Source organism: Zalophus californianus, chromosome 8 (assembly GCF_009762305.2).
Source record: "Zalophus californianus isolate mZalCal1 chromosome 8, mZalCal1.pri.v2, whole genome shotgun sequence".
NCBI classification, from domain to species: Eukaryota; Metazoa; Chordata; class Mammalia; order Carnivora; family Otariidae; genus Zalophus; species Zalophus californianus.
Genome location: NC_045602.1, coordinates 113,777,285 through 113,799,082, shown reverse-complemented (window position 1 = coordinate 113,799,082; position 21,798 = coordinate 113,777,285). Strand labels below are relative to the sequence as shown.

Here is a 21,798-nt window from a genome sequence, read left to right as displayed (position 1 = left end):
TTCTTGTCAGTGGGGTCTCAACTCATGTCAACTCTGAAAAGACTTCTCTGACCATTTATTTTTTTATTTTTATTTTTTTTAAAGATTTTATTTATTTATTTGACAGAGAGAGACACAGCGAGAGAAGGAACACAAGCAGGGGGAGCGGGAGAGGGAGAAGCAGGCTTCCCGCGGAGCAAGGAGCCCGATGTGGGGCTCGATCCCAGGACCCTGGGATCATGACCTGAGCCGAAGGCAGACGCTTAACGACTGAGCCACCCAGGCGCCCCTTCTCTGACCATTTAATCCAAAGTAGTCGTGTCACCCCATCACTCTCAATCACTATCACTTCGCCCCTTGCTGTCTTCACAGCATTTACCACTATCTGACATTATCTTGTTCATCTACTTGTTGGCTTGTTCACTGCCTGTCTCCTCAAGACTAGAAGAGCCCCACAACGGTGGGCAACTTAACCCTCTACTTCACAACAACATTCCTAGGTCTTGGCACAGGGCAGGCATTGTGTATTTGTTGATTAAATCAATGTGTGCCAGAAATATGTACTGCTAACTTATTACCTCTTAAAAACCTTTGAACGGGGCAGGAATTACCCAGTGCAATGCTATAAATGCCACTTTATTGAAGTTTTTCCCTATGGCAAGGGAGGTGTGACTTTTCCTGTTACATTCTTATACCATGCTTGTTCTGAATGTGGTCCAGAAAAAAATTTGGTTTTGACATCTCACTCACTCATGGTTTAAATCGAAGTCTGAGACTTCGATTCCCTGAGAAATCAGGGAAGGCTGGGAAATCTTGAACCTGACCTCAGGTTCTAAATAAGGAATCCCTCGTTAAACAAAAAGGAGGTTATCTGTTGGTTAACAGAAGGAGGGAAGCTCATTGTCAGCCAATAACCTACCCTTGTTTAGAGAAAGCCAACACCAAAGAATTTAAACAAGAATCTGCCTTTGCTAAAGTCAAACGTCACCTCCTTTTTTCCTGGGTTTTCCTTTGCATTCACTCCTAGGATGAAATTATCTGCAGAGGAAGCAACATACAGAAGACCTAGAAAATCACTCTGGACAAAGTGACTTCAATTCTGGTTTTGGTCTCTTGACAAGCAGAATGCGAGCTGAGCTTCTGGGAGAAAGGCCACTCCTTCATAGGTCTACTTCCAGGGTTCTGTACAGGAACCAGTAAGTGCTGACCCACTTTCCAGGCACAGTTCTTTCACCTGCACCCTTATCCACATACAGCCTTCATCTTAACGAGCTCCATTCTAACCAACTTTTTCCCTAAAGGGTTGTGTGGTCCTGCAGGGGCACCCAAGGGGGAGGCAGCCAGACAAGGCTAGTAGAGTGTTTTTCAAAACATAGTTCACAGATCACCTGCATCATAATCACTGGAGTGCTTATAAAAGTGCAGATTCCTGGGCATCACCTAGACCTACTGAATTAGAACTTTGGGAGTGGGGCTCAGGAACCTGCATTTTTAACATGCCTCCCCCAACACACCCCGAGTCTTATGCACGGTGAAGTTTGAGAACCAATGGGATAAAAGCTCCCCAGGAGAGAGGCAGACAGTTGATTTAGAGAAGACCGCATAAATGTTTAGGAAGGGTCTGGAAATAGAAAATGGAGGAGAGCGGTTGTAAGGGCATGCTCCGGGGTAGCGGCAGTCAAGACCTCTGCGCGGTGGGAACAGTTACTGAAGGTGGACATGAGGACAGGGCTCTGGAAAGGATCTGAGACGGGCCTTGGGCTGGGCGGCTGGTCCGTGGTGAGGTCGCATCCGCGGACTGGTCAGGACAGAGGGGAGGAGGAAGGCGGAGAGCAAAGTCTGGACGTAAGGAGGAGGAGCGAGGGTGGGAATAGGGGGATATTCGGAGAGATCCAGGCTGGGAAGTGAAAATTAGAAAAAGGGGGTCACAGGAGGCGGAGACCAAAGCAGTAATAGGAACCGGCAGAGACGGTAACCGAGACCTTTCCTCCGACCGAGTGCCTCCCCCAAAACTCCGGGCCTTGACAAGCCTGAGTGCGGGGCCAGGGTCGGGGAGGGGGAGTTTGGGAGAGACAAGCCCAGTCAGGGATATCCCTCAAGCCTGAGCTACGGGTCCCGGAGGTGGCTCCGGCCAGGCATGGGGCGCTGGAGGGTCCTGGGATCCCCCGGAGGGCCCCGCTCCAGCTCTGGCTCCCGGAGTCTCCTTCACTCACCATCGCAGCCGCCATCTTGGATCCACGTGTCGCCGTAATGACGTCAGCGGAAGTGGTGTTTCCCTGGTTACGGAGTTTAACTCCGCTGGGTGCTCCCTGGCTTCAAACTCTCCTGTAGTCGTGGTCAGCGGAGAGGTAAGAAAACTTTGCTCCTGATCCTCAGCCTGGTGTGGGCAGTGAGGTCGCTGATTAGGTGACGAGCGGATGGTGTAACTATGGGAGCCATATTAACTCCTGGCAGAAACTGCTCCTCCTCCCCCCATTGTATTGTGGGTAGTGGGGGGGGGTGTGCGTATACACGTCTGTTCTCTGGACGCCATCTTTACTATTGGCAGGAAGACTGGTTGCCAGGGTTACCCGAGGCCTTGATTTGATGAGTGGGTTTGGTACCAGGGCTCCAATAGCAGCCCAACTGCGGGAGTAATTTGTAATTATATATATAATTATTTGCTTGACTACTTTATATCCTCTCTAATAGACTGTAATCCCTAAGAGGGTAGGATCCTGTCTTTTATTTAACCTTACTCTACTTTATTCTCATTGGCAAAATAGGTAGGGGATTATAATAAGTTTATGATGAGGATTCAATGACATAACGTTACATAGTATGTATTCATTAAATAATTGTCATTATACACTTATGTATACTTCTCCAGGTAGATGGTAAGTGCCAAATACAATACACTACTTATTAAGGGAATGAATGAAAAGCAGTGTATTTAGTAGAGGAAGACATCTTTGAATGTAGACTTCACCATGGTCTGGTTAGCTAAGAGTGTGACCGAGGTAAGTCACTAAGTCTTCCTAAGCCTCAATTTCTGATATCTGGAAAGGGGACTCAAAGAGTCACAGTGTTAAAATTGGGAGAGGCCAGAAAGTTAATTTATTCCATGTATCACTGTAAAGTGGATACAGTACCAGTGCTACCAGTGACTGTTTCCAAAAGTTGTTAAAATAATAATAATGATTAAAAATAATCAGCACTTACTGAGCACTTGCTGTGTGCTGCAGCCCTTAGCATTATGCTTAAACCATTCATAAGACTCTCTTATCTAATCCTACCTCTTGGCAGGGGGCAGTTGAACTCTGATCCCCACCTATGCGTGCCACTGTAGTGGATTGTCACAAAGATGGCTGCCAACAAGTCCTCCTATCTTTGCATGAGCATGCTGTTTCTCCCATCAGGAGGTAGACTCTATTTCTCTTCCCTTTGAATCTGGCTGGTCATGTCACTTGTTTTGACCAAAGCATGTGGTATAAATGACTCTGCTAGTTCTGATTTAAGCCTTAAGAGGCTTGGCAGCTTCGGCTTCTACTGTCTTCCACTGTGTCTCCTACTGGAGAGCCATATGGGGAGAGGGAGGGAGACCCAACCAATTTGAGTCCTCAAAATATTCTAGAAACTTCAGCTGAGCACTACACATGTGAATGAAGTCATCTTGGACATTTCACCCCCAGCTGAACCGCCAGCTGAATGCAGCCACACGGGTACCCTCATCAACACCATGTGGAACAGAAAAACTGCCCAGCTGAGCCCAGTTGTTTAAGATTTTGGAGTGGTTTCTCATGCTTCCATAGATAATTGAAACACACATCCATTAACTCTTGTGACTCACACAACCATCCTAAAGAATAGCAGAATTGATATCATCCCCAAGGGTGAGGAAAGATTTAGAGACTAGGAGGGATTTTCCGGGAGTCTCAAAGCTGGTAAACCATAGATTCCAAACTTGCAACCAGTTCTCCTGGTGCTTGAATCCTGGGTGTTTCCCACCATTTCTGGATGCCTAAAGAGGGATGACTGATAAGGAGCAAATCTCCATGAATGGCATATTATTCCTCAGTATTTCCATTGTCCCCCCTCCTCGTACTTTCCATTTCCCCAGAGGCCTTTCATATCTCAATCTCTTTTGGTAACATACACCAGAATCCTAAAGCTAGACTACCAGGGTTCAGATCTCATCTCTACCACCCACTAGCTCCATTACATGGACAAGTTGCTTCTTGAAAACTTTTTCTTTTCATCGTGGTAAAATCTACACATAAAATTTAGCAGGGCATATAGTTCTAGGTACCTTCAAAAATGCTTCTCCAAGGAGAATGGGAAGGTAGAGTTGGGATTAGGGGAAGCAAATCTGATCCTTACGTGTCTCCAAGGCGAAGGGTAGGATGTACTAATCTATGTTCTTTTCACACTGTTTTCCTTTATTTTTTTTTTAGATTTTTATTTATTTATTTGAGAGAGAGAGAATGAGAGAGAGCATGAGAGGGAAGAGGGTCAGAGGGAGAAGCAGACACCCTGATGAGCAGGGAGCCCGATGTGGGACTCGATCCCAGGACACCAGGATCATGACCTGAGCCGAAGGCAGTCGCTTAACTGACTGAGCCACCCAGGCGCCCTGGTTTCATTTATTTATTGCTAAATAACCCAGCACCCTAAAACTCAGTGGCTCAAAACAACAATAATTTATTATTTCTCTTGACTCTGTGGGTTGACAGTCTGGGCCATTCTGATCTCTCATGCACTTTCAGCAGACGGCTCAGCTGGGGCTGTAGGGTGCATGGTGGCCTCTTATGTCTGGGTGTTTGATGCTGGCTGTCAGCAAGGCCTCTCTCTCCATGTGGGATCCTTGGATACCCATCCCCAAGGAGGGTAGCGAAGGATCCTTCACATTATGGTCTCAGGTCCATGGCGGTGAGTGAAAGCTGCAAGGCCTCCTAAGGCTTAAGTTTCAGAACTCCCACAGCATCAATTCTGCCACACTCTGTTGGTCAAAACCAGTCACAAAGTCAGTCCAGAGTCACAATGGGAGGGGACCACACAAGGGCATGAATTCAGGGGGGCATGATTTGTTGAGGGTCATTTTGTAACAATCCACTGTGCCATCCTTGCTTCACACCCCCACCCCCTGTCCATGAGGCCTCTATGGCAGCCTCTTATGTGGCTTCCTCCTGCCTGCTGCTCCTGTCACCTCTAATCTTGATTCTCCATTTAATAGCCACTGTGATAACATAAAATCTCAAGTCTTCATCATGGCCTGCAAGGCTCTGCATGATCAAGCTTGTCTCCTACCACTCCTTCCCTCACCCACGGGGTTCCAGCCACACAGATATTCCTGGAACTGGCCCTGCTCATCTGCACCTCAGGACCTTTGCACTTGCAGTTCCTTCTATCTGGAATACTCTTCTCTCAACATTTTGTGTGGTTAGCTCCTTCTCATGTTTGGGTCTCAGCTCCACTGTCACCTCCTTAGAGAGGTATTCCCTGGCCACATACAGATATAGATACAATTTGGTCATTTGCTATTCTCTATCTCCCACGAAGACCTGGACTGGATTTATGTTGTTACCAACTGTGTCCCTATTAAGTATGTGCTCCAAAAAATTGTTTTTGAATGTTTGCATTATGAATTATCTCAAGCCTCACCCTATCAGTTAGGAAAAGATCCAGCTGTAAGGAAGAACCCCCCCAACACACACACACTAAAATAACAGTGGCTTAACAAGTCAGAAGCTTACTTTCCTCTGTCTTAGCTTGGCTTCCCCCAGAAGCCAACTCTGAGACAAGGATTCAAGCCAGAGTAGTTTATTTGGGAGGTGAAGGGACACCAGAAAATTAATTGAAAATTAAGTTATGTTGGGGCGCCAGGGTGGCTCAGTTGGTTGGGCAACTGCCTTCGGCTCAGGTCATGATCCTGGAGTCCCAGGATTGAGTCCTGCATTGGGCTCCCTGCTCGGCGGGGAGTCTGCTTCTCCCTCTGACCTCCCCTCTCTCATGCTCGCTCTCTCTCAAATAAATGAATAAAATCTTAAAAAAAAAAAGAAAATTAAGTTATGTAAATTTTAAATTAAATAAATGATATTAAAACCAAAAGTTTGAAATATGCAAAACTCTACTTCCTAATCATTTTACTATATTTTATCTTTGCTCTTGAGGTTATTCATACCTATCTTATCTGTATAATAGAAATACTATGAAATGGTGCACTACTGCACGTCTTTCCCCAGTTCTGAGTTCAGTAGCACTGAACTGGTAGCAGAGCCAACTTATCCATTAATGCAGTAGGCACAGTACACAAGGCCCACTCCACTTTTAGAGGCCATGAAAAGAAGTTAATCTCTTTTAAAATCAGAAGGAAAATATGAATTTTGAGGTCGAAGGGAAAGTGTTCATGTGTACTATTGGTATATTCATCTTTCTATCAATGTAGTTGTTGACTCTATATTTAATATTTGAATAAATATATATATTAAATATACAGATGTTTAAATAAAAATATTCTTATTTATATTTATAAATATAAAATATGTATTTTATAAATATAAAATATAATATATAAATATAAAATAAAATAAAAAATATATTTTTAGGGTCCTACAAAGGCAGAAGTGCCTAAGGTCCATGAAAGTCATAACGCACTTCTGGTTGGAAGCTTTAAATTGGCAATGATGAGAATATTTATACCCCCCTAAATCAGCAAACGCTACAAATCAGGGCTTGAACTTTTGTTTTGCTAGCAAACATTTTCTGTAAAGGGCCAGATAATAAATACCTTAGGCTTTGTAGACTGTGTGATTGTGTCATAATTCTCAACCCTGCCTTGCGGGTACAAAAGCCACTACAGTCAACAAATAACGGGCGTCACTGTGTTCCAATAAAACATGGTTTTTTGCCAAACCCTGGTCTAGACCTCACGTGCTAAAGAAAAAGGCAATAGTGCAGATTAAGGGTTAAGTGTGCTGTATCTGTATCAGTTACATTATGATCAGCACAAAAATGTGACAGTATTTGAAGCTCTTACCTGAGTTGGCAAAGAAGTTGCTCATGTCATTGACGAATGAGTGAAGTTCCAATGTACATCTTCATTATTTCATTTTCATTTTCTTCATGAATATAAATGAAACTATCAACCCACAGTCATGTCAGAGCTATACTTGGGGAAGGTATGTTGTCAAGCAACTTACCTCTGTGAGTAACTGAAGTGTAATCCCATGGGGAAACTCTGGGCAACAACCCAAAACACATACCTCACGGTTACCACACCCAGGGGAGCAAGGAAGCTGGGGTATTTATACACCAACTCCCAAAAGTCATTAGTTGAGGATTTATCCCAGAGTGGGTGAATTCCTCAGCACTTTTGGCCTTCTGGGAACACTGGCAGCTGAGCTTTCTGCAGCTTTAGGAAAAGAGCCCTCAGACATACAGCGGTGCAGATAATGGCAGCTAAACATCTAGTCCATTCAAGGGATCCTGACAGTGCATGCCACACCCTCTGAGGTAAAAGTTGGAGGACCTTCTAGTTGCTATGGTGGTGTGCTTAAAATATTTTAAGAGATCTAGGCCCCGTCCAGCTTTGCCATCCTTTGAGTTAATTCATGTTCCTCAGGGTCCAAGATGGTAGCTAGAGCTCCAGCCTTCACATGCATATTCTAGGCAGCAAGATAGAGGAAGAGATGAAAAATAAGGGGCAAAGAGTTCATATCAGTTGTCTTTTAAGAAAGGATACTGAGGGCGCCTGGGTGGCTCAGTTGGTTAAGTGACTGCTTTCGGCTCAGGTCATGATCCTGGAGTCCCGGGATCGAGTCCCACATCGGGCTTCCTGCTCAGCGGGGAGTCTGCTTCTCCCTCTGACCCTCTTCCCTCTCGTGCTTTCTATCTCTCATTCTCTCTCTCTCAAATAAATAAATAAAATCTTTAAAAAAAAAAAAAAAGAAAGGATACTGAAAGGTGCTATAGCACACTTCCACTTACAACCCATTCACCAGAACTTAATCACCTGGCCACACTTAGCTGCAAGGGGGAGTGGGAAGTGCAGCCTTCATTCTGGGTAGTTACGTGCCCCCTGATAAAAATGCTATTTCTCTGGAAGAAGGGGGGAACGTGGATATGGCAACAACTAGCAGGCATTGCCAACTTCCAAAAGGAATGCAAATTGATATAGCCTTATGTCAGAATATATGGTGATGAGGACAGACACATGACAAAACTGAGGGCCCAGGTCAGGGAATAAGGACGCAGTTTTATTTCAACTCACAGGGGGGAAATGAAACAAGTACTTTCCCTGTGTTTAAACTCAAAGCCACAGCTAGATACTAGATTACAGCAAGTCATGGACATCTTAGAATGGGTCACCTTGTCTGTGCCTTCTTTGATGCCCTCCAGGGGAGGAGTGCATGCAGTTTTCCCGAAGAATTGGTGGCACTAAATTTATCTCCATGTCTTTGTGTGCTTTTTTATTGAACAGACTTTATTTTTTAGAGCAGTTTTAGGTTTACAGAAAAATGAATAGAAAGCACAAAATTCCCATGTGCCCTCTCATCCAGCCCCCAGTTTCCTCTATTACTCACATGTTGCCTTAGTGTGCTACATATGTTACAGTTGATGAGCCTGTTATTATTATTAACTTAGGTCCATAGTTTACATTAGGGTTCACTCTTTCTGTTGTACATTGAGTTTTGACAGATGTATCTATCATTAAGAGTATCATACAGAATAGCTTCACTACCCTAAAAATCCCCTATGTTCCATTCTGTTCATCCCTCCCTCTCTGCCAAACCCCTGGCAACCATTGATCTTATTATCTCTGCAATTTTGCCTTTTCCAAAATGTCCTAGAGTTGGAATCTGATAGTATGGAGCCTTTTCAGATTGGTTTCTTTTACTCAGCTATGTGCATGTAAGTTTCTTCCGTGCCTTGATAGCTCATTTCTTTTGATCACTGAACAGTATTCCATTATATGGATATACCACAGTTTGTTTATCCACTCACCTGTTGAAGGGTATCTTGGTTGCTTCCAAATTTTGACAATTATAAATAAAGCTACTATAAACATCAGTGTGTAGGTTTTTGTGTGAACAGAAGTTTTCAAATTGTTTCAGTAAATATCAAGGAGTGCAATTACTGGATTGTATGGTAAGAACATGTTTAGTTTTTTTTTTTTTAAGATTTAATTTATTTATCTGACAGAGCACAAACAGGGGGAGCGGCAGGCAGAGGGAGAGGGAGAAGCAGGCTCCCCGCTGAGCAGGGAGCCCGATGTGGGGCTCGATCCCGGGACCCCAGGAACATGACCTGAGCTGAAGGCAGACCTTAACCGACTGAGCCACCCTCATTTTCTTAACAGTGTCTTTCTCAGAGTAGAGTTTTTAATTTTAATGGAGTCTAATTTATCAATATTTTCTTTCATGGCTTGTGCTTTGGTGTTGTATCTGTCCCCACGTTTTAATCTGTCTTTCCTGTGACCAGAGGCATAAATCACATAATAGGCAGTGTAAACTGAAAGAGCAGGAGGGTGCATATTGCCCCTCGGTCTTGTCTATGTAGCAGTAGGCTCTCGCTTATGGATTACTGAACAGCAATACAATGTACCACAAATCATGAGAGCAAATTCCTACTAAAGGAGCCTGAGCTCTGCTTTCGGATACCCAAAGACATATCCCAAAGGAGAAAGCAGGAGAGAAATTCAGTTACCAACTAGGTAAATTGAAACACTGCTAGGGCGCCTGGGTGGCTCAGTTGGTTAAGCGACTGCCTTCGGCTCAGGTCATGATCCCGGAGTCCCGGGATCGAGTCCCACATTGGGCTCCCCGCTCAGCGAGGAGCCTGCTTCTCCCTCTGACCCTCCCCCCCCCATGTACTCTCTTTCTCTCATTCTCGCTCTCTCAAATAAATAAATAAATAAATCTAAAAAAAAAAAAAGAAGAAAGAAACACTGCTAGCTTCATTTTCCACAGCTTATTCCCAGTTCCTCTGTGCTGCTCAGGGGTGCAAAATCAATTCAATATAGGGCTCCAGGGGCCCCTGGCAGGTGCTGTGATGTAAACCCTTCAGGAGATGCAGTAATATAGAAAGGTGTCAATGGTTCCCCATCTTGCTCTCCACCTCTTCCCAGCATTCCCCTTACAACAAAAGCTAACGCCTTCAACTGGAATAACATGCAGGAAGGGCCCATTGCCTCCTTGTCTTCTCCACTTCCATCCCACATCTCCCTCCCCTCCACTGAGAGCTTCCCATGCAGGCTACCAGATACCTCTCAGCAACCACATCTCCAGACCCTGGTATTCCTACAACGGTGGGTACCATCTTAACAACCATGATGGCTGCTTGGCCACGGGAAATGCGCAGGCTGCGGACAGCCCTGCAGCCCTAGGGGAGACCCAGACTAATCAGTTCATGTGTCAGTGCAGGTTGTCAGGAAAGTCAGGGCCCCCGTCATGAAAAATCATTCTTATCATCTTGGCCAACTCAGCTCTTTGGAGACAAAAACCCATCCAGCATCCCTGTGCCAGTGTGATAGGCAGAATAATGTTCCTCCTCCACACCCAAGATGTCTGTCCTGATCCCTGGAACCTGTGAATGTGTTGTCTTACGTAGCAAAAAGGGCTTTGCAGATGTGATTAAGGATCTTGAAACGGAAAAGTTAGTCTGGATTATCCAGGTGGGCCCAGTGTACCAACAGGTGTCCCTACAAGAGAAAGAGGGAGGCAGGACACAGAAGGAACCTTGATGACAAGCAGATTGGAGTGATGAGTGTAAGAGAAGCATGGGTCGGGGGGCCGTGTCTGCCTCTAGAAGCCGGAAAAGCCAAGGAAATGAATTCTCCCCTAGGGGCTCCAAAATGCACACAACCCTGCCAAAACCATTTCAGACATCTGACCTCTGGAACTGTAAGATAATGAATTTGCGTTTTAAGCCACCAAGTTTGTGGTCATTTGTTACAGAAGCCATAGGAAACTCAAACAGCCAGTGACTATTTGGGGGCAGTTAGAAACCTTGGGAGCCTTGGACCCCACTTGTCTTCATACACCTGGTCTTTGGAAGGGTCCTTCCCTCTTTCTGACTCGTCATCCAGCAAAAGGGCAAATAGGTGATATTCAGGAACTGGCAGGCAGGACAGGGCACGCTGATCTGTCAGTAAAGCCTTTAGCATTTGTATCTTTTATTTAAATACTTATTTCATTATTTTTAAAGTTTCCCATCCAAACCACAGCTGTAACTGGAATCCAGCTGTCCCAGGCAATAGAAGTATCAACTTGGGGTCTCCTGAGGGGGGCGTGGATTGTAGATTGCTGGAGTCAAAAAGAGATTGTCCGGTTGAACCCCTTGACAGATGAGGAACTGTGGCTGGAGCTGGGGGTGGGTGGTGTCTGGGACCGGCAAGGGTGAGCCGGCACCAGCAGGTGACGCTTGGAGGCACCTCTTGGGCATCAGCGGGGTACCTGGCCCCGTCCGGGTCCGCCCATCACGGGTGTTGGTACTGGCTCTCAGTGGCTGTGTAGTAGTCGTCCAGCACACTCTGGATATATTCGAAGGTCGGCCGCTCCTCAGGGCGGTTCTTCCAGCAGCGTGTCATAATGTTATAGAGCTCCTCAGGGCAGTGCTCTGGTCGAGGCATGCGGTATCCGCGCTCCAGTGCCCGGATCACCTCAGGATTTGTCATCCCTGAGAAGGAGCCATGGAATTAAAGAGGGAGGGACTGGGACAGGGAAACCCCAGGGTGGCAGAGACTGTTGCCTCCCCAGCAGCTATCACTTCCCACCTCCCCTGGGAGCTGAGCCCCTCCCACTATGAAAGCCAGGTACCCCTTCCCAAGCCTCCCCTATAGCTAAGGCAGGACCATGGCACCCAGTTTTGGCCAACGGGAGCTGAGGAGCATTGTCCCGGGAGACTGCCAGGAAAGGTGTTCCTCCCTTGAAAGATACACCCTTCCTCTTTCCAACGACACTGAGAAACAACATGATTCTTGGAGCTGCAGTGCCACACAGGGAAGACAATCACAGAGACGCTAACCCACAGACCTGAGTGCTATTGAGCACCTGAACTGGCCGGCCACCAATGCCAGACTCATGGAGGTTAATAATTTGCCTATTGTTTCTGCCATTCTTAGTTATTTTCTTACTTAGAGCCTAATGCATCCTAATGGATTTGGTTCCATAACCCATTGCCTGGCTTTTACCGGTGTACTCTCAAGACAAAAGAGGCAGTCTGTCTCAGTGTCACTCTGTGAATGGGACTATTTCCTTGTTCAATTGAAGTTTATGTGAGATATCTTTAAGAACAATCTTCTACATGTCTACAATGCCCAATTTTACATTATCAGTCTAGAGCTCCAAACTCATATATCCGAGTGCTTCCTTCAACATCTTTACTTGGATGTTACAAGTCACCTCCATTTTAACAGGGCTAAACCAGAACTCTTGGATTTCTAACCCCAGACCATTACCCACTTGGCTGCTCAATTAACCAAGAGGATCAGCCTTGATTCTTCTCTCTCTCACCTTCCATATCAGCAAGTCACATTTTTCCTTCTTTTGAAAGATAGTATCAGCCCATCAGTTTACCTCTGTCTCCACCACCTCTCCCTATCCCGCTGCTGTGGCTACTACCTTCCCCCCAGCCCCCAATCCACTCTCCATGCTGAACCAAAGCATCACGTAAAGATGGAAATCAGATGATGCCACTTCCCTGACTCAAACCCTCCAATGGCTTCCATACACTTAGACTAACAGCCACAGTCCACAGTCTTCAGCATGGCCATGGGCCCTCCCTGATCTGGCCCCTGCCAACCTCATCATTCACCATCTGCTCTCATTCCTTGTCTCCAGCTACCAGGCTTCCTTGTTCTTTCCTCAGACACACCTCAGAGCCTAAGAGCTAGCAGTGTCTTCTACCTGGAATCTTTCCCCTAGTTCCTCACTGAGCTGTCTTTCAACTCAAATAGGACCCGCTCTGACAGGAGCTGGGGAGCACCACAGGTGCCCCACGTCACTCCCTCTCACTTGCCCTGCTTCATTCTCTGCCCAGAAGTAATCTCCAGCTGAGAGTGTGTGTCTGTTGTGTGTGTCCCTCCAGGCTAGAATGTGCTCGACTCACCATATCCCCAGTGCCTAACACACAGGAGGGATTCGATCAAAACTGATGAATGAACCAACCGTCTATACCTCTTATTTCTAATCTTCACAACCACTTCTGCAAGGTAGATACCATTACTACATTTTTTTAAAGGTGAAGACACTAGGGTAGGAGAAGTGAAGTGAATTTCTCCAAGTGTAATTGCTGATGGGGTGAGATTCAAATTCAGGACGGTTTATATACAAAGTCAGGGAGTCTTTATATCTGCCTTTCTGCTTCTCCCCAGTGTTCTGGCTACAGAACAGGAGACATCTGAACCAGAAAAGAACAGAGAATAACATTATTTATGGACTCTCAGGCAATCTACATGTTGGGTATGTCTTTGTAACTACCTGGTCTACTCAGCGTAGGGTGCTGCCCGTAGGCATGGGGATAAATTAATCCATTCAACGAATAGTTATTAAGAACCCACCATGTGCCAAGCACAGAGGTGAGCAGTGCACATACACTAGTGAGGAATACAGACATGATTTCTGACCTCATGGAGCTCAGTGTTTGGTGGGGGAAAATATTAAACAAATATATAGTTGTCAATTGCAATGAATACTATGAATGAGACAATATGGGGTATTATGAATGAGAAGTAGGGGTCATGTATGATACTTGAGAGGACTGCATGGTGGGATACAGAATGAGGTGAGGCTGGAGAAGTAGGCAGGGGCCGGACCATGTAGGACCTACGGGCCATAATTAGAAGTTTGAGATTTTGTCCCAATTACGATGAGAGACCATTAAAGAGTTAGAGGTGGAGAAGGGACAAGATCTGTTTCACAGTTCTAGAAGGATCCCTCTGGCCTCAGTGGAGAATGGCCTGTCGGGGAGAGGGACAGATGCAGGGAGACTGCGTAGGAGGCCACTGTACCATCAAGGTGGGAGATGATGTTGGCCTCAATGTGGATGGAGACAGTGGAGTTAGACATGAGCATGTATTTTGGAGGCAAGTGGCCGAAACCTTGGGACTGCTTTGGATGTAGTAAGGGGTGAGAGAAAAGGAAGGGCCAAAGATGTCCTCAGATTTTCAGCTTAAGAAACTGGGTGGATAGTGGTACCTTTAACTGAGATGGGGCAGATGAGGGGAGGTTGGGGGCAAGGATCAAGAACTCCATCTGAATGGATACACTGACAAGAGAAGAGACCCAGGCTGGGCCATGGAAGCAGCTGCAAGCTGATGCCCCCTTCGCTACCTGGGTAAGGGATCCGGCCATAGGTGACGATCTCCATCAGCAGAATACCAAAGGACCAGACGTCTGACTTGATGGTGAAAGAGCCAAAGTTGATGGCTTCAGGAGCTGTCCACTTGATGGGGAACTTGGCCCCTGTGGGATTGGGCAGAGCAGAGTCAGAGAGAGTCTGGGAGCAGTCAGGGCTGAGTGTCTGCTAGGGTGAGGAGCAGGACAGGGGCAAGGCTGCTAACATCTGCCCCTACGTCCAGCCTCCACGGAAGCAAGGGCTATCCATCCTGAGGACGGATGTCTAGAGTGGAGAGGAAGGGGCAGAGGGGTTTGGGGCGTGTCAGGGGAGCTGACACTCTGGACCATCTCGTTGATTCAGCCAATATCCCAGTGAACTACAGCTCCCAAAGAGTAGAGTCCTCGAGGACTCCTATGAATGGAATCATACGATATGCAGTCTTTGTCACTTAACACGATGTTCTGAAAGTTTATCCATGGTAAGCATCTATCAGTCCTTCCGTCCTTTCTTGTGGCCAAATAATGTGCTCTTGTTGCTTCTACTTTTTGGCTGTCACAAATTATGTTGCTATTCAGCCACAAGTTTGCCTGTTTCTGAATTTTATATAAATGGCACTATCCAGCTCTTTTTTTTTTTTTTTTTTTTGGTCTGATTTCTTTCATTTCAACATTATGTCTTTGAGAGCCGACCATTTGGTTGGGTGGAGCATTGGTTTGTAATTTTTCATTGCTGTGTAATATTATATTACATGAATGTACCACAATTTATATATCCGTTCCACTACTCATCTACTCATGGATATTTGGATTCTTCCCAGTTTTTGTCTATTACACATAAAGTTGCTCTCACCCTTAATTTCCACATGCATTTGGCTAGCTCAGCCTAAAATTGATCAGAGTCTCTCGGTGAGAGTCTACAGACCAGGGTACTCTGTCCAGAAGGACTCCAGCAAGCTTACTAAAACATAGCTAATACGGAGACAGACACATGTCTTGACTCTCAATGCTCACAACCCATCCAAGGGGGCCCCACGGGTCCCTTGGCAGTGCTCCCTACCTTCCCGAGCCATGTACTCGTTGTCCTCGATGACACGTGCCAGGCCAAAGTCGGCGATCTTACACACCAGGGACGCAGAGACCAGGATGTTGGCGGCTCGGAGGTCTCGGTGAATGTAGTTCCTCTGCTCGATGAAGGCCATGCCTTCTGCAATCTCCACCCAAAACAGAGACACCCTCATGTTCGCATCTGGCCCAGCCCAAGTTGGGTCCCGCCCAAAAACACAAGAGGTGTGTCTAAGTCTGAGAAAATGGGAAAACATGTGTGCCAGCTTCCCCTTTCTTGTGGAAGGGTCCTGAGCGCAGGTTGGCATTTCTCTATCTCCCCATCTAGGTTGGGCGGCAATCTCAGGGCTGGGTCTCTTTAGGAGCTTCTTTGGGATTCCAAGACTTCCAGAGACTACTTTGAGGAAAGAGCAATGGCGTTATTTCCTCAGGACCTACATACACATACACCAGAATACTATGAGGTCCTCTCATGCCCAGCCTTCTTTCTGGAAGACAACCTAGGCTAATGTCATATTCTGCTGTATCTCTTGTACCTTCTTCATCCTCAAGCCTGGGTAGGGAAAATTCATGTATTCATTTAGCAAATATCTACTGAGTGTCTCACGGGTGGCAGGCATATTATTTGAACAGCTGGTGAGCCAGGCAAGACCCCTGCAGGTAGTAGTAAGGGCCATAAAGGATAAAGCAGGATAGCAGGACATGAAGTGTAGACTGCGGTTTTGAATTGAGTAGTCAGAGAAGGCTGCTTTGAAGAGGTGAAATATTACCAAAGATCTGAGTAGTGATAATAAGTGTGTCAAATAAGAGCATTCCTGGCAGTAAGAACATCACGTGCAAAGGCCCAGAGGTAGGAATGAATTTGGTGTTCATGGAACAGGTGGCTGAGCAGAAGTTGCCACAGAGAGATGGGGGCGGGGGGGGGGAGTTGAGGTTGAGAGGGAGGCTGCTGACTGCGAAGAACCTTCTAGGTTTGGAGGGGAGGTTGGATTGTACACTGAGCACAATGGGAAGATGGTAGAAGTCCTCTAGCAGGAGTGTGACATGGTCTGATGTATATTTTAATGCCATCATGGCTGCTGAATGAATAATAGACTGTATGGAGAATTCTCATTCACAATGGGTCCCTGGAAGCCTCTGATGGAAAGATGTGGGATCTTTCCTTAGGGACTTCTTTTTTTTTTTTTTTTAAGATTTTATTTATTTGCCAGAGAGAGAGCGCGCGCACACACAAGTAGGCAGAGCAGTAGACAGAGGGAGAAGGAAAAGCAGGTTCCCCACTGAGCAGAGAGCCTGATGCGGGGCTCGATCCCAGGACCCCGGGATCATGACCTGAGCCAAAGGCAGACGCCTAACGGACTGAACCACCCAGGTGCCCCCTCAGGGACCTTTTTCAAGGGCTTGTGCATTAACCCTCATAAAGAGGCTTATAATTAACACCCAGACACCTAGAAAACGGCACTTATGGCTTACAAACTGGCCTTTGAGCTCCTCGAGCCAAATGTTATTATAATCTCTGTTTTACAGAGCAGGGGACACTTTTTCCGTATCATCCCACCAGGAAAATTCTCAATGTCAGACTCAAACCAGTCTGCAGATTTCCAGTCCCTGTGCCCCATGTTGCCTCTAATTACTGCAGAACTCCAGTGCTCTGGAGGACTGCAGCTGGGTGCAATCTGGTGAGATTTGGGGAGTAGGGTCGGGGAGCCTGACAAGGCAGACCAGACCAAGACACAAGCCTGCTCAAGGTCAGAGGCAAGGGGTGGCGCACTTGCGGGAAGTGGCCAGCAGGGGGAACCTGGTGGCTACCAGAACCGAGGTGTGAGGCTTCAGACTGTAACAAAAACTTGAGACTGATTTTGCTTGGATTCACAAGCCTGGGGTGAGATGAGACAAGGTCTTGTGGGGGGCAGAGGGGGGGGGAGGGGAAGGGATTTATCAGGAGTCCTCAGACAACAGAACAGTTAACAAGGGCTATTATGCTAATGGCAGGCACTGTAGCTTCTTCATTTACTATGAGATGATATTTGAGCTTAAATAGCATTTGCTCTGTGCTTTGGGGGAGGTACGCCTGCTATCAGCCATATGTCACAGGCAAGAAAGCTGAATTCTGGAGAAATAAGTAACTGGTCCAAGTGGAGACCAGTAGTGGAACTCCAGCATCCCTGCTCAGGGTCTGGGCACTGATCCATCACTCTACCTGGACTTTTGGCCTTGGATTTGGCACTAATGCTGCTAGTTACCATTTTTTTCAGTACCCACAGGCAGACATTCATGTTATTGATTTTCACATGCACTCAAGGGGGTAGGTGGGATTAACCCAATTTAGGAGACTGTGGAGGATACTGCCTAAGTAACTCTGCAATTACTCTGGAGTTGGACCAGCTCAGCCTGAGCCCCACAGCTCTGGGACCTCAAGCAAGCTACTTCCCTTCTCTTGCCTTACTTTTCTTCTCCGTAGAAGGGAGGACATCAACAGAACCTGCTTCTGAGGGGTCATGTGAGGATGAATCTTCTAAGTCTACATCAAGGGTATAGAACAGTGGCACATAAGTATTCACTTCAATCGTGGCTATTCATGCTCCCTGGTGAGGAGAGTGGCATTCAGAGAGGTTAAGCATCTGGCTCAAAGCAACACAGGCAGAGCTGGGTTCAAAACCAAAACTCTATGTGACTCCTAAGCCCAGATGCTTACATAGTGTTGCTTCTCAAGGATTGAATGAATGAAAAATGGAGAGGTTCACTGGGCTCAGGGTTGGTCTAAGAGCTAGGGGTTGATGAAGTGGTAACATTTCATGTCAACCAAGCAGGCTGCCCTGATGTTGGGCATTAAAACTTGGGTTTGAAAAAAACAAAAACAAAAACAAAAACTTGGGTTTCCTTCTGAGAGTATCAGGGAACCACAAAATCAGAGCTGAAAGGGCCTGATCTGGGCTCTTCCAACTGAATCCCACTGATTGCTCGGGGTTGCCGTTGGTGGGGGTGGTGGGGGGGCATTAAAACTTGGGTTTGAAAAAAACAAAAACAAAAACAAAAACTTGGGTTTCCTTCTGAGAGTATCAGGGAACCACAAAATCAGAGCTGAAAGGGCCTGATCTGGGCTCTTCCAACTGAATCCCACTGATTGCTCGGGGTTGCCGGTGGTGGGAGGGTGGGGGGACAAAGCTGCACCCTCTTCAATCTGAGCAGCTCTGTTTTGACCTATTTTAAAATGTTCAGCTGCTGTATAAGATTTCATTTGACCAACAGATTTATGACTTTATAAAAGGCTTTTGAACTTGAGAAGCACAGATGTGGCCTAATTCCCTCCTTTGACAAATGAAGACACCAAGGCCTGTAGTAGGTCTGAGCCCCACACAGTCAGTGGGTGAGACATATTCTACTGCACCGTCTGCCTTTCCTAGGACTGGAAGTGAAGACCTGGTCCCAGGTTGCCTCCTTCCTCTCCCTGGGCCCTCTGCTCCTGGTTTCTGTTTTCCCATCTGTGAAGCAGGGAGAGTGGCTTTGGCCAGGCTGACCCTCCCCCAACAAGAGTTCTGCCACCTTGATGGTTATAATTTAGTTATAGGCCAGACTGTTGTTTCCCTAGGGACAGGGCCCATTAAAGTGAAAATGCCAGGCCTTGATTTCCATATGCCTCTGGCATTCCAGTCTCCAAAATTTAAAGCCTTTATATATATATATATATATCTGGACATTCCTCTCCTGGGATTTGCATACCCCCATGAGTTCTGCCTTAGGGATCTCCAGAAGGCCCTAGGCAGGTCTCCCTTAACACCCTCCAGGCTGCAAACCACACTGTCTTCATCTTTGCCAGCCCTAGGTATGGGCTGACCAGGCCCAGCTCTTTTCTTTCTCCCATGGGCTTTGGCACAGGCTGTTTCTTCCATCTAGAGTACCCTCCTCTCTCCACTGCAGCTGCCTAACTTCCACTCGTTCTTCAGGGTTCAGCCCAGAAGGCACTTCCTCTGGGAAGCCTTCCTGGGTTGCTCCCGGACCAGGCTAATTGCTCCAGCCATGACCTCCCACAGCATCCCTTTCCTCCCCTGTTTTCCCACAGAGAGGAGAGAATAAGAGAAAACAGAAGCTAAAAGCGCTCAAGCCAGGAGTAAGAGGAACTGCAGAGAGTGAAGGGAAAATGAGAGAGAAAATGGGATTTTCAGAAGTGGTCCTGTGGTTTGTGTACCTTATTTTGCTGGATACTGCATCCTTCAGTGCTGAGCCAGGACCACTTGGGTAATGGCTCTCTTAGAGATCCAATTGTTTAATGTCTATAAACTCTGGGAGGACAGAAATACTCTCCATTTCATTTGTTGCTGTATCCTCCTACCTCAACACAGTAATTTAGGCAAACTACTTCATCTCACTGGGCCTCAGTTTCCTCATCTGCACTCAACTGCTTCGCAATGCCTTACTTTCCTATTCTGTAAAATGGGATGACCTGTCTGTGGCTGGACTGTTACATTGGTGGCCCCCAACGGACTGTGCCTCCTGGGACTCATGCTCTTATGCAACCCCCTTCGACCCTGAGCCTGGGCTGGGCCGTGGGCCGTGCTTTGGCCAATGAAAAGTAGCAAAGCATGATGGGAGCAGAGGATTCACAAGTGCTTGCACATTAGGGCTTGGTCCCTTGGAACACTCCTTCTTGGAACGTAGCCACTGTGCCGTAAAGAAGCTCTGGTTGGACTGCTGAGTGACGAGGGGCCACAGGAGAGAGATCCCAGAGGCTGAGCCACCATGCCGGACATTCTAGCCCCAGGCAAGCTCTCAGCAGAATGCATCCATGTGACTGTCCTCAGTCTAACCACCCAGCCAACCCCAGTCAACGCACAGCATCACAAGAAATAACAAACTGTTATTGTTTCAAGCTACTAAGCTTTGGAGGAGTCTTGCATAAGAATAGATAATAAAGGGGCTCCTGGGTGGCTCAGTCAGTTAAGCATCTGCCTTCGGCTCAGGTCTGATCCCGAGGTCCTGAGATTGAGTCCCTGGTTGGCTGGCTCCTTGCTCAGTGGGGAGTTTGCTTCTCCCTCTCCCTCTGCCCCTTCCCCACCTCATGTGCTCTCTCACGTGCTCTCTCTCTCAAATAAATAAATAAAATCTTTAAAAAATAGATAATAAAAATCCCACTCTCTAAGTTTGATGTGAGGACAGATGTGTTAGTGCTTGCAAGACACATACAAAAAGCGTACAGTTGAGTCTTGAGCAACGCGAGGGTTAGGACCCCTGCACAGCCAAAAACCCACATACAACTTCTCTCCCCCCCAAAACTGAACTACTAATAGCCTACCGTTGACCCAAAGCCTCACCAGTACCATAAACGATGGATTTATACGTGTTTCGTTTGTTATATGTATTATACCCTGTATTCTTACAAGAGTCAGCTAGAGAAGAGAAAATGTTATTAAGGAAATCATAGAAAGAGAAAATACATTGACATCACTGTACTCTATTTATAATAAAAGAATCTGCTTCTAAATGGACCCAGCGCAGTCCAAACTCATGTTTTTCCCAGGTGAACTGTACGTTCGTACCGAGCACTCAGTGCCTGTCAGCTGTTACTGCTGATGGTACTATTATAGCCGGAGCCCAATAAGCATGTGTTAAATAAATCATTGAATTCCTGCCTCCCCCCGCCCCCCGATGTCCCCCTTAGACTCTTACCTGGGCTGAGAAGTCAATGAGCTTGGGCAATGGCTGCTTGCTGCCCTCTGCACTTTTCAGGAAGTCCAGCAGGCTTCCTGTGGGGGAGGGGAAGCAACACATACTACTCAGTACTCAGGCTCCCTTGGTGTATGGTTAAAATTGCTCATAGTCATGGATTGAAATAGGGGCGCCTGAGTGGCTCAGTTGGTTGAGCATCTGCCTTCTGCTCAGGTCATGATCTCAGGGTCCTGGGATCAAGCCCTGCTTTGGGCTCCCTGCTCAGTGGGGAGCCTGATGCTCCCTCTCCTTCTGCCTCCTCCCCCCTGTTCATGCTCTGTCTCTGTCTCTTTCTCTCTCTTAAATAAATAAATAAAATCTTAAAAAAAATTTAAAAAGTAACGGATTTAAATAAGAATGTTTATTTACCACTCCTAATATTTGGGAACTAGAATTTGGGTGTTTTAAAAATGACTGTGATTACTGGATGGGGGCAATCACAATTTCTTTGACTGAGATAGCTTTCTGAACCTGGATGACTGGGGCGGGGGTGGGGGGCGTGCTTTCCTGACGCTGGCATAATTGTGTATTTAGAAAATGAAAAGCGTTTTGAGATTTCAAATTCACACCCAATGAGGTTGTGTGAGATGTTTCTGTTTATCGAAAAATGGGCAAGGATTGAAGATGGTGGTGAAGTGGTGGCTTTAAAAAAAAAAAATCCCTGGGAAATCTTGGATCATGGGCGGGCAGGGTGGGGGCAACCTGGAAGGAATGCTTTGCCAACTCTCTTTTCCAGAGC

The 21,798-nt window shown here is 46.5% G+C and overlaps 2 protein-coding genes and 1 long non-coding RNA gene across 10 annotated transcripts in view; 1 reads left to right on the top strand and 2 right to left on the bottom strand.

Annotated features, from left to right (window-relative positions):
* Positions 1-2,406, bottom strand: part of TM9SF4 (transmembrane 9 superfamily member 4) — a 54,395-nt gene extending 51,989 nt beyond the window's left edge. The window contains exon 1 of one of the 2 annotated variants that reach the window (XM_027623198.1): positions 2,193-2,406. In XM_027623198.1, the coding sequence (XP_027478999.1) occupies positions 2,193-2,207 (15 nt within the window). In that variant the 5' untranslated portion in view covers positions 2,208-2,406. The remainder of the gene's footprint in view (positions 1-2,192) is intronic. The other variant, XM_027623197.1, reaches the window with a different exon arrangement.
* The window catches only part of LOC113938081, a 50,271-nt gene continuing 30,303 nt past the window's right edge, over positions 1,831-21,798 (top strand). Inside the window, exon 1 of the long non-coding RNA XR_003524815.1 lies at positions 1,831-2,327. This is a non-coding gene — a long non-coding RNA (uncharacterized LOC113938081). The remainder of the gene's footprint in view (positions 2,328-21,798) is intronic.
* HCK (HCK proto-oncogene, Src family tyrosine kinase) overlaps positions 11,102-21,798 on the bottom strand; it is a 39,057-nt gene continuing 28,360 nt past the window's right edge. For all 7 annotated transcript variants that reach the window (XM_027623208.2, XM_027623206.2, XM_027623202.2 and 4 more), the window contains 4 exons: positions 21,021-21,097; positions 15,352-15,505; positions 14,289-14,420; positions 11,102-11,634 (listed from right to left, as the gene is read on the bottom strand). In XM_027623208.2, the coding sequence (XP_027479009.1) occupies positions 11,435-11,634; positions 14,289-14,420; positions 15,352-15,505; positions 21,021-21,097 (563 nt within the window). In that variant the 3' untranslated portion in view covers positions 11,102-11,434. The remainder of the gene's footprint in view (positions 11,635-14,288; positions 14,421-15,351; positions 15,506-21,020; positions 21,098-21,798) is intronic.